Source organism: Ovis aries, chromosome 9 (assembly GCF_016772045.2).
Source record: "Ovis aries strain OAR_USU_Benz2616 breed Rambouillet chromosome 9, ARS-UI_Ramb_v3.0, whole genome shotgun sequence".
NCBI lineage: Eukaryota > Metazoa > Chordata > Mammalia > Artiodactyla > Bovidae > Ovis > Ovis aries.
Window position 1 is genome coordinate 82451979 of NC_056062.1, and position 15448 is coordinate 82467426.

Consider the following 15448-nt stretch of genomic DNA (forward strand, 5'->3'; position numbering starts at 1 on the left):
AACTACACACTCGACCCTTGGAAACATGAGTTTGAATTATGCAGGTCCATTTATATGCAGATGTTATTTTCAATAAATATATACTATGTTTATGTTCTGCAGTTAGCTGAATCCATAGATGTAGAACCTGAGGATAAAGAAACCTATGGGTCCTGGATCTGTCCACAGATTCAGATACACATGGGTAATGAGGGGAGAGGGTGAGGTCCTGGCACAAAACCCTCATGGATACCAACGGACAACTATATTCCCAAATTACGTATCTGTTAAGGGATTCATAATCTAGAATTAAAAACACCTTTACAATTCAATACTAAAAAGACAGTTCAGTCCAGTTCAGTTCAGTCGTTCAGTCGTGTCCGACTTTTTGCGACCCCATGAATCGCAGCACGCCAGGTCTCCCTGTCCATCAACAACTCCCAGAGTTCACTCAAACTCACATCCATCGAGTCAGTGATGCCATCCAGCCATCTCATCCTCTGTCGTCCCCTTCTCCTCCTGCCCCCAACCCCTCCCAACATCAGAGTCTTTTCCAATGAGTCAACTCTTCACATGAGGTGGCCAAAGTACTGGAGTTTCAGCTTTAGCATCATTCCTTCCAAAGAAATTCCAGGGCTGATCTCCTTCAGAATGGACTGGTTGGATCTCCTTGCAGTCCAAGGGACTCTCAAGAGTCTTCTCCAACACCACAGTTTAAAAGCATCAGTTCTTCGGTGCTCAGCTTTCTTCACAGTCCAACTCTCATATCCATACATGACCACTGGAAAAACCATAGCCTTTGGACCTTTGTTGGCAAAGTAATGTCTCTGCTTTTAAATATGCCATCTAGGTTGGTCATAACTTTTCTTCCAAGGAGTAAGCATCTTTTAATTTCATGGCTGCAGTCACCATCTGCAGTGATTTTGGAGCCCCCCCAAAATAAAAAGACAACCCAATTTTAAAAAGGGCAATTTCTAAATAAACATTACTCCAAAGAAGATATTCAAATGATCAGTAAACAAGAAAATATGTTCAAAATCATTAGATATTATGAAAATGCAGATTAAAAATAGAATGATATGCCTCACTTCACACCTTACTAGAATCCCTATAATCAAGAAGAAAGATAATAGCAAGTGATGGCGAGGATGTAGAGAAATTGGAAACCTTATATATTGTCAGAATTGTAAAATAATACAGCCACTTTGACAGTAAGTCAGAGTTACCAGTAAGTCCTCAGTTACCACAGTTATCATATGACTAAGAAATTCTAGACATATATCCAAAAAAATGAAAACATATGTCCACCTAAAAACTTGTATATGAATATTCATAGAGCATAATTCATAATAGCTGAAAAAAGTGGAAACCACCCAAATGTCCATCAATGGATGGATGCACAAAATGGATAGATGTATACCCATACAGTGGAATATTGTTTGGCAATGAAAAAGAATACACACAACAACATGAATGAACTTTGAAAACACTATGTTAAACGAAAGAAGTCAGTCACAAAAGACCACATGTTTATATGATTCCATTTATGTGAAATGTTAAAAGAACATTCTGTCCAGAGACGGAAAGTAAATTAGTAGAAGTTCTCTGATGACGAAGTGGTTGGAGGTGGCAGACAGAAGGTGTGAGGTTTCTTTTTGGGGTGATGAAAATATTCTAAAATTGATTGTGATGACAGTTGCGCAACTCTGATTATACTAAGAACTGTTCAAAGGTACACTTTAAATGGTGAACTGTATGGTATATAAATTATGTCTCAAAGCTGTAACTAAAAAAGATTCATACATAAATAAAAGACAACTTAAAATTCTAAGAATTTTATTATAGAAATAAAACAAGGAGTATAATTAAACATGAAATAAATAATTTCATTCTTGATTAAAGTATTTAATATTATAAACTAGTTTATAACCCAACTTTCTTAAAGGATTTATGTTTACTGAAATTAACTTTGATTCTGTTTAAAGAATAGTTACAGGAAGAACACAATCTAAATATACATTGTTGTAGACACCATTCAAAAGTCAACATACATAAAATCGATTATATTAGATGGCTAATAAACACATGAAAAAAATGCTCAACAATGCTAAATTATTAGAGAAATGCAAATCAAAACGACAATGAGGTATCACCTCAGACTGGTCAGAATGGCCATCATCAAAAAATCTACAAACAATACACGCTGAGGAGGATGTGGAGAGAAGGGGAACTCTTGCACTGCTGGCAGGAATGTAAATTGATACAGCCACGATGGAGAACCGTGGCTATACAGAACAGTATGGAGGTTTCTTTAAAAACTAGGAATGACCAGAAATGACTCAGAAATCCCACTACTGGGCATCTACCCTGAGAAAACCACAATTCTAAAAGACACATGTACCCTAAGGTTCACTGCAGCACTAGATAGATTAGCTGGGACATGGAAGCAACCTAGATGTTCACTGAGAGATGAATGGACAAAGAAGTTGTGATATATATGTACATATATATATATTTATATAATGGAATATTACTCAGCCATAAAAAGGAACAAATTTGGGTTCGTTCTAGAAAGGTGGATGAACCTAGAGCCTGTTATACAGAGTGAAGTATGAGTGAGAAATACAAATATAGTACATGAATGTATATATAGGGAATCTAGAAAGATGGTACTGATGAACCTATTTGTAGTGTAGCAATAGAGATGCAGACATAGAGGACAGATGTAGGGACACAGCACGGGAAGGAGACGATGGAGCAAACTGAGAGAGGCACTGAAACATATTCATCACCACATGTAAAACAGATGAAAAGTGAAAGTGAAAGTTGCTCAGAAATGTCCAACTTTTGGCCACACCATGGACTATACAGTCCGTGGAATTCTCCAGGCCAGAGTACTGGAGTGGGTAGCCATTCCCTTCTCTAGGGAATTTTCCCAGCCCAAGTCTTCCGCATTGCAAGTGGATTCTTTACCAGCTGAGCCACCAAAACAGATAGCCAGTGGGAATCTGCTGTATGATGCAGAGAGCTCAACCCAATGCTGTGTGACAACCTAGACGGGTGGGATGGGGTTGGAAGGAGGGAGGGGAGTTTAAGAAGGAGGGATATATGTATACCTATGGTTGATTCATAATGCTGTAGAGCAGAAACCAACACAGCATTCTAAAGCAATTATCCTCCAATTAAAAGTAAATAAATTTAAAAAAAGAAAAAAATTCAGTTGTATTCATCTTTGTTAAATAGCTGTACAAAGCTATTAATTTAAAATACAAAAGGGTTATTTATGAGATTGTCGTACATTAGAAGTATGGAATGCATGTTTCTTTTTCATACTATTATTCCACTAAATATAGTGGTCAGATGTTCAATGTATCTCTTATAAAACTGCACATAAGATTATATTTGCCAAAATTAGAATGTGCAAATTCTAAGAGACTTACAAAACAGAAATGACTCAGAAAGTCCTTTGTGCTAAATTCAGCAAATCTGGTTCTAAAATGTCCTTTTTCTAAAATTATGGTAAACAAATATATTGTTTAGAAATCTTAATGGATGGAAAATAGTTGAATCAAATATATTTCTTTGTAATTTTCACATCTAGTTTTATTTAAATTATTAATTTTATACATTCAAAAACTAAATAATGAGCTATTATTTCAATAAGAAATTGTTCAATTTTAGTTGCAACTTTTCAGGGCTCTAATTTTAATGTATATTGGGATCTAAAACAATCAGGAAACAGTAATAATAGAGAAAGTATATTTTTAAAACTGGGACAAATGAGAAAATAGATTGAGATGCAGTAGTCATTTTGCTTTAGAACAAGTTCTTAAATGCACAGAATAGTTCATTTAAATGCCCTTTAAATATCCATGCACTTAATAAAACTGATTTACCTACAACTTTTAAAAACCCAATAATTTTATAAAGAGAGACACTACTTTTACCCCCAAAAGGCATCAAAATATTTTAACAGCTCAAAAATAGAAAAAGGCAAAAAGCAATTGATTTCCCCAAAATGACAAAGTTTAATAAGATGGCTATTCGCTGTTCAATAAATTAATAGCCTATCTTTTAAAGCATATTTTTCAGCCCCAACTTGTAACAGACTTTGACCTCCATTTCCTTTTCCTTTAGTCAATCTAGACTATATGGAAGAGTGTTATATTAGGCTTTTAACAATTTGAGTTAATGTCCCAAAAATACATGCTGTCTATATACTCAGAAAGTAATGAAGAAAAAAATTTATAAGTGCAATGCACACTCCCTAAGTGGTAAAACTCTACCAGTCTAACACAGATGCCGAAGTCAGAAAACATAAACCAGCACAGTCAATATCATACATCTTATCAAGTAAGTTTTATCTGTTGGATTGTTTGGCATTTGGGAAGCTAAGTAAATTAATTTAGCAGGCTAGAAATCCCATTACTACCTTTCACAAAGATTCAGTTCCTAATGAATTAAAGTTAATAGTGAAAATAGCATACTGAGGATTCTTTCTCTGTGCTTAATGATGACGGAAAAGGTACCAAAATTTTCTTATGAAATTGAAATAAATTGATAATTTTTTAATAATAAAATGTAAACTTTGAAATAAGGAGGTTAAGGCACTTATTTCCATGGTGTTGCAACATCAAGGGCGAAGTATGTTTTGTATTTCTTTGAGAAATTCCTTCCGCCCCAAGCCCATAAACTTCTCCCCTTTCACAGTAGATCTCTACTGTCAAACCTAACCCAAAAAGAATTACTTGCAGAATTCTTAATCATTTGTTACTCTACAAATAAGTATGGAAATTAATTAAATGCTCAAGTTTTCTAGCACTACTGTTCTAACTAGAGCTAAAATAGAAGCAAATAAGCTTATCTTCCATACCCAGTATTATTATTTTTATAATAAAGCTCACATTTTTCTTCTCAACTGATGCTAAATGAAAAATTCATTACTTAAAAAATTCAATTAAAAGCTGCTCCAAACCTATTTTAAGAAATTAGTTGATAGACGCAAAAGCAACTTACTAATATGTCAAAAACAAAAAACACACAACAATAAAAATTCAGCATATTTGATCATAAAATAGATCAGTAAAAATTCAATTAAATATTTCATGCTACATAGAAAGTAGGTTGTTCTATATCCCTTTCAAAATATGCCAGCCATCTTTTCAATTACATTGTTTTACATGCTGCATCTAATCATAAGTACTACCATGTACTTCTGTACACTGTGTACTTAGGTAACTATGGTAATATTTCTATAAGGCTTGAAGCTAAATACTAGTGACTCACTATTAAGATGTACAGAGAAGCTGAAATAGCCTGCCTGTAGCTATCTTAATATAATTGCTAAACATTACATAAAAGCATGACAGGAGAGCCAATAAAGCTAACACACCAGACATATGATACTGCCGTCAAACAATTCTTAAGCTCCAAAAGAACAAAACATCTGAGTTAGTCTAAGAATGCATGAGCTCTTGTACTTTTAAAAGATATATTACAGAACATAAAGATAATGGAAAGATGCTCCTTTCTAATATAGTAATTTTAGAGTGATGAAACTGCAATTTTTGCAGTACTCTAACCAGTGGAAAAATTTTAAATCTGTTCACTTAACAGGTGTGTAAGGTAAAACTAAACCTGCATCCCACCTTATTAAAGTGATACACCCATCCTGAAACTCTTTATAAGGCCAAATTAATCATTTCATAATTTCTTTTAAATATGATTAAAAATTTGAAAAGGAACACAGACTGTGGAACTGTGCTGTGAATTACACGATAATTGTCATTTTGTTGTTCATGCTGAAAACCATATCACCATTTCACAAGGAACAGCAGTTGTGTTTTATCACAAATGCTTCTCTATGCAGAGGCATGTTAAACAGCATCTACACGTATCTCCAGAAACTGCTGCTCACTTTAGTGGACATATTCTCATTCTGATAAAGATTTAAGTTTTTACTTCATACTTCAATAGATAACACGTGAATAGATTATATATTCCATATCCATATTTTTAAAAACCTTGAATGGTCTTTTATTTTTTTCCTTATTTTTTAACTTAAAGCATCATTCTTTTAAATGTCTGTTTTAAAAAAATACATAGGTAACAAGAGTTAACTGTTTCATCATGATTAAGTTGGTATCCAATTTATGGGCATAAGTGAAAAAACTAAGCACTTAATAGTCATAATGTAGTGAAATATAATATCAAGCACAATATATTATTAAGAAAGTGCTCACATATAAGCAGCAGATGATGAGAGCTATATCATGGAAAATCTGGATATATCTTAATGTATATCCTTAAAAATCACTTTCCTTTATATAATTTCCATTTTAATTTAAATGCCACAAATTCTCAGTGAACATTTAAATTAGTTTTTTATTTCAGCTCTATTATACATCATGAAATACCTTCAGAAACTGCCTTGAGGGTAAGGATAATTCATTCCTTCTATTCTGTAATTATATCACATTAAGTATTTGTTAAATGTTATGTTTGAGACATACTCTGACCTTGAACACATTCAAATTCAAGACTAACGTTATGATGGAAAGATTTATGAGGAAAATTTTACAACAGTTTGGAAGGTAAAATCATAGCAATAAGGAAAACACCTGGCTGGAATACTGCAGAGTGGCAGATTTGACATTTTACCGAAGGACAGTAATGTTTGATCTTCTTTCCCCCAGAGAACTGTAGATCCAGTTAACAGCAGGAGGGAAAATCAGCAGCAACATTTCAATGTCCACACTCTGATTTCCAAAAGACACCACGTAGGTAGAAGAAAATTGTACTTTACTTCAGGTGGTATATAAGTCTTTGATATGAAGGCTCTGCTATTTTTCAAGACTGAAAGGATATCACAGTGTTGATTTTATATACAAAGTAGGATCTGTTCCAGTATACTCTAGTGAAATAATTCATATAGGGAGAATAGTTAATTTTGACCTCATGACAAAATCGTCCATGTTTTGAGTAGGTTAACTTGTCACCTTCTTCACAAACCACCTATCAAATGATACGAAGCATAATGTTGAAAAGGTTATAGGAGAAATGCAATCAAGGTACAAGTGACTATATTTATATAAAATCGATATATTTTTGTTAAATATGGAGTATTTCACATTGGTTAGCAAATATCTCATATTGTTCAGCAAATAAAAGCCTCTTCATAAGAGTTACCATGTTCACTAAATTCTTGAGCTTCCCCCTGAGACTGAGAAACCAGCATAAAGTGTTTTCCAATTTTTAAAAGATTTATTCCTAAAATTTAGAAGGCTATGTCTCCATAGTCTATTATCATTCACCTGAAGAATCTTATGGAGCCTACCGAAGCTGAGAAATGGACATATATTCTTAATGTATGTTCATATTCTTCTCCTTGTGCACAACTGACTCATAACACTAAGTTTCTGTGACTAATCAGTAAATCCTTTACATTTTCACTTTAACGAGGTTCACTAAGATAGCCTAGCTAGCTCAAAGAGTTTTCTACAATAAAAACACTAACTATTATTCTAATGCTTTGGAGAGATGTCAGAGAATCAACTTTAAGAATAAAAGAAGAGATCAGCTTTAAGCCTATGCCTGGAATTACATGAAAGAAGTAACCTGACCTTCAAAATGGAGCAAGAGGGTGTCCAGGAGCAAGAGGGTGTCCAAGAGCAGAATAAAACTCCAGACAGTAGACAGCAATACAGCAGTAATCACTAAATGTGTGTGTGCTGAGTCGCTCAGTAGTGTCTGACTCTTTGCAACCCCACAGACTGTTGCCTGCCAGGCTCCTCTGTCCATGGGATTTTTCAGGCAAGGATACTGGAGTGGGTTGCCATCTCCTACTGTTATTACCAAATACTTGATGTTTAATAAAGTTCCATTTTGTCACCAATTAAGCCAAAGATCACAGACATCAAGTACCAAGAGAGAAGATTCAAAATACATGCAGCAGAAAACAGAATAAGTTCATAAGACTAGGAGGTCATTTCTCTAGACTCTCTTGGCAAGGGCACAGGTTTGGTATGTGGGGAACTAAGATCCCACATGCCTCGCAGCATGGCCAAAAAAACCCCAAAGCAACAAACTAATTTCTCACCTACAAACTGGTATGGGATGATTATGACAAAGCTATTTAATTAGGAAGAGACAGAGAAGTCTTGGCTGCAGTCTGAATAGAATACGTAATCTAAATAAGAATGATCTACTAAACTTTAAGATCCTCCACCCCCAACTTTCCCAGGAGTACAGGTACCCTTTCTAGTGCCTCATTACCAGATTACAAACTGGGAGATACTGACATACTGTCATATATCATACAGATATACTGACTCCCCTGTCAGTCTCAGTTGCTAGGTATATAGTATATACACTGTAGGCTGAGATTAACACAGCTTGGTAAAATAGCAAAATCAATGAAAACTGAAAATACAGTTAAATCCTAACAACTAAAATAGTTTTGAATACACTAATTCTGAGGATAACAGGGGCTCAATGTACAAGACTATGTTAATTTAATAAACAATTTTTCTAGATAAGAATCAAATTATAAGAAATTTCTCAACGTAAGACTATAACAACCAGCTGCTTTTTATATTACAATGTTAAAATCATAATTCATCTTTTGTTCCTAAATGTAGAACAGGTACAAGTACAGGCAACTAATGAGCCCAGGTATTGATAAAATTGTTCGTTTTTTTTTTGTAAAATTGTCCAACTTTTCTTTTGTACATTGCAAAAACACTTCAACCTATGTTTCATAAGGTCCCCAACTGTTACATCTCTAGAGAAGGAAATGGCAACCCACTCCAGTATTCTTGCCTGGAAATCCCATGGACAGAGGAGCCTGGCGGGCTGCAGTCCACAGGGTTGCAAAGTCGGGCGTGACTGAGCACATGCACACACTGTTACTATTTTAAGTTTAAATAGTCATTTTTCTGACTTTAGTAATTAAAAAGTAATTAAAATTTTACAAATGGTTACTTACATGGCCATTTGCAATGTCTAATAAATCTTTAACCCGACAGCCTCTCATGGTTCCCACTTCATTGCAGATAGCATCTTCTACTATTAGGTAACTAGCCTTGTACGATGTCAGTATTTTATAAATATCCTCAGCAGATCGCTTTGAATAGATTTGATAGATCTGAAAGAAAATAATTAAAACAACAACTTTAAAAGACGTTTTAAACTTCTATTTATCAAACACTGAGCATCTACTATGTTCTTCGTACTATCTGTGCAAAATAAAGATATTCACTAAGACTTGATTCCTGTCCTCAGCAAGCTTATGTTCATCTGCTCTCGGCTACTTGCATATCTTCTTTAGAGAAATATACATTCAAGTCCTTTGTCCATTTTCCCCCAATGTTACTGAGATATAATTCACATACAGTATTGTGTATGAGCTTAAGGTATACAACATGTTTATTTGATAAGCTCATATGCTGCAAAATAATTTAGCACCATAGCTTTAGCTAATATTTGCATCATGTTACATAATCACCATTTTTTGTGTGGGGAAAACATCTAAGATCTATTCCCAACAACTTTCAAATCCACAATACAGTATTATTAACTCCAATTACCATGCTGTATATTAGATCCCTAGAATTTATTCATCTTATAACTAGAAGTTTGTACTCTTTGACCAATATCTCATTTCTCGAGGTCTCTCAACCCCTGGCAACCACAACTCCTCTCTGTTTCTATGAGGTCAGCTTTTTTAGATTCCATAAATCAGTGATATCATACAGTATTTGTCTTTTTCTATCTGACTTACTTCAGTTAGTATAATGCCTCCCTGTCCATCAACAACTCCCGGAGTTTACCTAAACTCATGTCCATCGAGTCAGTGATGTCACCCAGCCATCTCATCCTCTGTTATCCCCTTCTCCTCCTGCCCCCAAGCCCTCCCAGCATTAGGGTCTTTTCCATTGAGTCAACTCTTCGCATGAGGTGGCAAACGTACTGAAGTTTCAGCTTCAGCATCAGTCCTTTCAATGAACACCCAGGACTGATCTCCTTTAGGATGAACTGGTTGGATCTCCTTGCAGCCCAAGGGACTCTCAAGAGTCTTCTCCAACACTACAGTTCAAAAGCATCAATTCTTCAGTGCTCAGCTTTCCTCACAGTCCAACTCTCACATCCATACATGACCACAGTAAAAACCATAGCCTTGACTAGACAGACCTTTGTTGGCAAAGTAATGTCTCTGCTTTTGAATACACTATCTAAGTTGGCCATAACTTTCCTTCTAAGGAGTAAGTGTCTTTTAATTTCATGGCTGCAACCACCATCCCCAGTGATTTTGGAGCCCTGAAAATAAAGTCCGACACTGTTTCCACTGTTTCCCCATCTATTTCCCATGAAGTGATGGGACCAGAGGCCATGATCTTAGTTTTCTGAATGTTGAGCTTTAAGCCAACTTTTTCACTCTCCTCTTTCACTTTCATCAAGAGGCTTTTAGTTCCTCTTCACTTTCTGCCATAAGGGTGATGTCGTCTGCATATCTGAGGTTACTGATATTTCTCCCAGCAATCTTGATTCCAGCTTGTGCTTCTTCAGCCCAGCGTTTCTCATGATGTACTCTGCATAGAAGTTAAATAAGCAGAGTAACAATATACAGCTTCGATGTACTCCTTTTCCTATTTGCAGCCAGTCTGTTGTTCCATGTCCAGTTCTAACTGTTGCTTCCTGACCTGCATATAGGTTTCTCAAGGGGCAGGTCAGGTGGTCTGGTATTCCCATCTCTTTCAGGATTTTCCAGTTTATTGTGATCCACACAGTCAAAGGCTTTGGCATAGTCAATAAAGCAGAAATAGATGTTTTTCTGGAACTCTCTTGCTTTTTCCATGATCCAGTGGATGTTGGCAATTTGATCTCTGGTTCCTCTGCCTTTTCTAAAACCAGCTTGAACATCTGGAAGTTCATGGTTCATGTACTGCTGAAGCCTGGCTTGGAGAATTTTGAGCATTACTTTACTAGCGTGTGAGATGACTGAAAGAATAGGCATGCTTAAAACCCATGCCTTGATTACATGGTGTTTTTCATTATAATTTTGCTGACCTTATTAGATAATTAGCTCTGCATCTTATTACAATAGATAATACATTTTTTTCAGTTTTTCTGAAATGCTAAACTTGGAAAAGCCATAAAAGTTAGGCCAAAAGTATCACAGACTGTCCTGAAAATCCTGAGGTTTGTAATCTAGACTGGACAAGATCCCAGTCTATCTGCAGGATATTCAGCAGCTGCTGACGACATGTTTTGGTTGCTGTCTATCCAGCAACTTCAGGTCAATGTCCACTGACATGCTAGATACTCATTCTGTGGGATACAGAATGTGACTACATCAAGAGGAAGTTTCTCACTCACTTCACCTGCTAAGTAAGTTCATGTGAATGGTTCTATCCTATTGAGTTTAATACTTATTTGTGTATTTTATATAATTTTTATTTATTTTCAAGTCTAGGGAAACTGTAACATACTACTGGGGCATGTAAAAAAAAAAAAAACGACTTTGATGCAATGGCAATAACATTACTGTTAGACTCAGGTGCAATTTCTCAACTTTGGCGCTATTAACATTTTGGGCCACATAATTCTTTGTTGGGACCAAAAGGAGGCCGTTCTGCACACTGAAGGATGTTTAGGCACTCCCTGGTCTCTACCCTCTAGGTCCCTGTAGAACCCCTCCCTCCAGCTGTAACAACAGAAAATGTCTCCAGACACTGCCAAATGTCCTCTGGGGACACTGTCATTCCAGGTTTGAGAATCAGTGGCCTAGGAGATTATACAGATTAGTCATGTTATGAATTATAGATTGTGGTGTCTAATTCAAATGATATGATCTCATTTATGGACTTAAATTTGAATTTTAATTTAAAAACAAATTTATTCAGTACTTTGCTATGTACTGGACACCACAGAGAAAGATAAAGATTTTGGGGAAAAAAAACTGGTTTCTATTCATATAAAACTGAAAACTCTAAAATGTTTAAATTTAATTCAAACTAGAATGTTAATTCGCACTCTGACCCAATTACATGTGATTCTGAAATTCTATTTTAAATTAGAAAAACAATAAAAATTGTTTAAAAAAATTAAAAAACAACAAAGAAAACAAAGACATGTCAAAGTCTGTTGGTTTAAATCCACAAAAAATAAAGGTTAGGAAGGAGTTTCCCAGGTGGCACTAGTGGTAAAGCATGGGCCTGCCAATACAGGAGACCTAAGAGACGCAGGTTTGATCCCTGGAGTACGAAATAGCAACCCACTCCAGTATTCTTGCCTGGGACATACACTAAGTTTAGGAATATGCTGCGATATGTCTTCTAAGCAGCACTACCTTTTCAAGTGCAGCAAATATTAATCAGAGGTGGCGGTTGTCTCTTAGATAAATGACTACCAGGTAGACCTCCCATCTCTGACCTCTCCCTTGCTTCAGCAGTTCTATGACCTTAATAACTCCTAAGCATTCCATTCCTAGGTTTATAAAAGGTCTCTGATAACTCCCAAATGCCTTGAGGGTAAGTCTAAATTTTAAGTATGACCTTCCAGGTCCTTCAGAATTTGGCCTCTTATTTTCGAGTTTCATGGCCAAGCAAATTTCATGGCTCTTGTGACTTTTTCAATCTGGAATCATTGTATTCTTTTTCCAAACAAGTTTCTAAGTCATCCTTCAAATCTGCGATCAAAGGAATGCCCTTTATGAAGACTTGGATTTTTGTAGGCAGAACTGACTTGCTTCTGCTTTTGAACTCCTCTCTGTACCTTCTGTGATTATATGTGAATGTGTGTACACAAAGAATTATAATATTAATAGTACATAATTATCAGAGAAGGCAATGGCAACCCACTCCAGCACTCTTGCCTGGAAAATCCCATGGACGGAGGAGTCTGGTAGGCTGCAGTCCATGGGGTCGCAAAGAGTCGGACACAATTGAGTGACTTCACTTTCACTTTTCACTTTCATGTATTGGAGAAGGAAATGGCAACCCGCTCCAGTGTTCTTGCCTGGAGAATCCCAGGGATGGGGAAGCCTCGTGGGCTACCGTCTATGGGGTCACATAGAGTCGGACACGACTGAAGTGACTTAGCAGCAGCAGCAGTACATAATTATAATAGCTAACATTTAAATTTTACTGTTTCAGACAGACTGTATTATCTTATTTAATTCTCCTAAGTAGAGGGTGAGAACTATTATTTCCAGATTCAAAAACTTGCTCAAGGTCACAAAGCTAGCACATGGCAGAGGTATCATTTGAGTCCAGATACTCTAATTCTAGAGACTGGATTCTTAGAGTCTAACCTCTTTATTAAGTCTAACTTCTATACTGCTATACTTCCTACTTAGCATAGCGTATACTTAAAAACTATATATGTGAAATTCTCTCCAATTGAAAAACAGAATATTTAGAACTTAGGTTCAACTGGTCACTACCTTCAGATATGAAGTTATTATTTACATCCAAACAAAACATTCAAAATTATAAATTCTCTGAAAGAGAAGCAATTAGGTACCATACAAATATTATATATACTAAGTTATTAACAACAGCCCATACTGAAAACTAAATCAGTGCTTTATAAGCAATAATAGAATTTTGGCTTAGAAATACAAAGTATATAAAGACAGTAACTGAAGCCTTCCTTCAATAATTTGATTGAGAACGAAATTCTGAAAGAGAATGTTTCCCTTTTAAACTATTATACATTAGTCCCTTGGAGCCTTATGGGAAATGAAATGTCTCTCCTAGAAACATATCAATACTTTTCATAAAAGAACTTCATATTCTAATGTTGGTCCCTCTTGGTTAAATGTACTAAACAGCTTTTTAAAAAATTAAAACTAATTAACTCTTCTAAAATTGTCTGGATTTTCCTAGCTAACCCAAGGAACATATACATCATTGTAAAACCATACTAAAAAGTCATATAAAAAAGATCCCAATGTAGAATATAAAATGCCTTACGTTTTCATTTCTCTTGAGAAGATCATCATCATTGTAAAGAGGCAAGCTTGTCACCATCCATCCGGTGCATAATTTAATCACACCCATTAATTGTGGACTTCCTGCAAACACAGCTGCAACTGGAGCTTGCCTTCTGCAAAGAACCATAAAGATTCACACACTGAAAAGGTAAGTATACTATTTAGTTCGACGATTTGTATCAATTCTGAAATACCAAGGAACTTAAAATGGGTTGTACACTTAAGTTTTAATATCAGTTCTAATTTCACTTCATTTTTGGATCCATTAAAAAAAATGAGCAGTTATTATGTGCCAGAAGTTGTTTAGAGTGCTAAAGATAAATATTTTAAAAAGAGAGGTGGGAGGACAAGGTCACTGCTTTCAAGACAGAGAAGGGGAGAGGGTAAACACATCTCCTACTGCCATCGAGGTCAGGTGGCGATAATGCAGGGTAATGGGACAGTGACAGTTCAATGGTGATGCTGTGAATTCTCAAATTCATCTTTGGCAAATACTAACCACCAAAACCCAGCTCCTCCCAGATCTACCTATCCTCCTGCTCCTTCCCTGCCTTTACCCATGTGTCTATCTCCAGTTAACACATAAAGGACTTCTCTTCTCTAAATCATAATTCCAAAGTCCCAGAGAGATGCCCCTTACAAGACAGATCCCAAAGGGCTGCTCTAATGTCCTGACTTATTTATTCCCTCCCTGTATTCAATATTCAGCATCAACCTACCGTGTCAAAAGTAAAGAGGACACAGCCACTGTTCTCAAGGAGCACCCAGTAATGGGGAAACAAAAATGAAACAGAAAAATCACATCACAGTAACATAAATGCCCAATCATTTGATGTAAAAGGTCCAATGTTTCGATGTTTTTGAAAATATTGTGGTAAATCATACATGTAAACATGACTTCCTCTTTTGTTAACAACAGAAGGCTATACAGTCAGTGTTCCACAAAGGTAAATACAATTCACAAAAAAATATTAACAGGCAGTAGTTAAGGATGATCTAAAATAATAATCTTTACACATACAAGAGGTGTAGTCATAATAATGAGACCTTACATAAGACCTATTCTCACTTTCAAACTGGTGTTGGAGAAGACCCTTGAGAGTCCTTTGGGCTGCAAGATCAAACTGTCAATCCTAAAGAAAATCAACCCTGAATATTCACTGGACGGACTGATGCTGAAGCTCCGATACTTTGGCCACGAGCTAAAAGCCTGAAAAGACCCTGATGCTGGGAAGATTGAGGGCAAGAGGAGAAGAGCGTGACAGAGGATGAGATGGTTGGATGGCATCACTGACTCAATGGACACGAGTTTGAGGAAACTCAGGGAGATTAGTGATGGATAGAAAAACCTGGTGTGCTGCAGTCCATGGGGTTGCAAAGAGTTGGACACGACTTAGCAGCTCAACAACAATAATAATTCTCACTTCTATTCACCTATTCTATGAAATTAATTCTTCATTTCTAGAAACAGTT

General features: G+C 35.9%; 1 protein-coding gene across 3 annotated transcripts in view; it reads right to left on the bottom strand.

Moving 5' to 3' along the window:
* Positions 1-1798: 1798 nt before the first annotated feature.
* The window catches only part of DPY19L4 (dpy-19 like 4), a 61685-nt gene continuing 48035 nt past the window's right edge, over positions 1799-15448 (bottom strand). For all 3 annotated transcript variants that reach the window (XM_060393942.1, XM_004011832.6, XM_042254470.2), the window contains 3 exons: positions 13956-14088; positions 8966-9124; positions 1799-6993 (listed from right to left, as the gene is read on the bottom strand). In XM_060393942.1, coding sequence (XP_060249925.1) covers positions 6829-6993; positions 8966-9124; positions 13956-14088 — 457 coding nt within the window. In that variant the 3' untranslated portion in view covers positions 1799-6828. The remainder of the gene's footprint in view (positions 6994-8965; positions 9125-13955; positions 14089-15448) is intronic.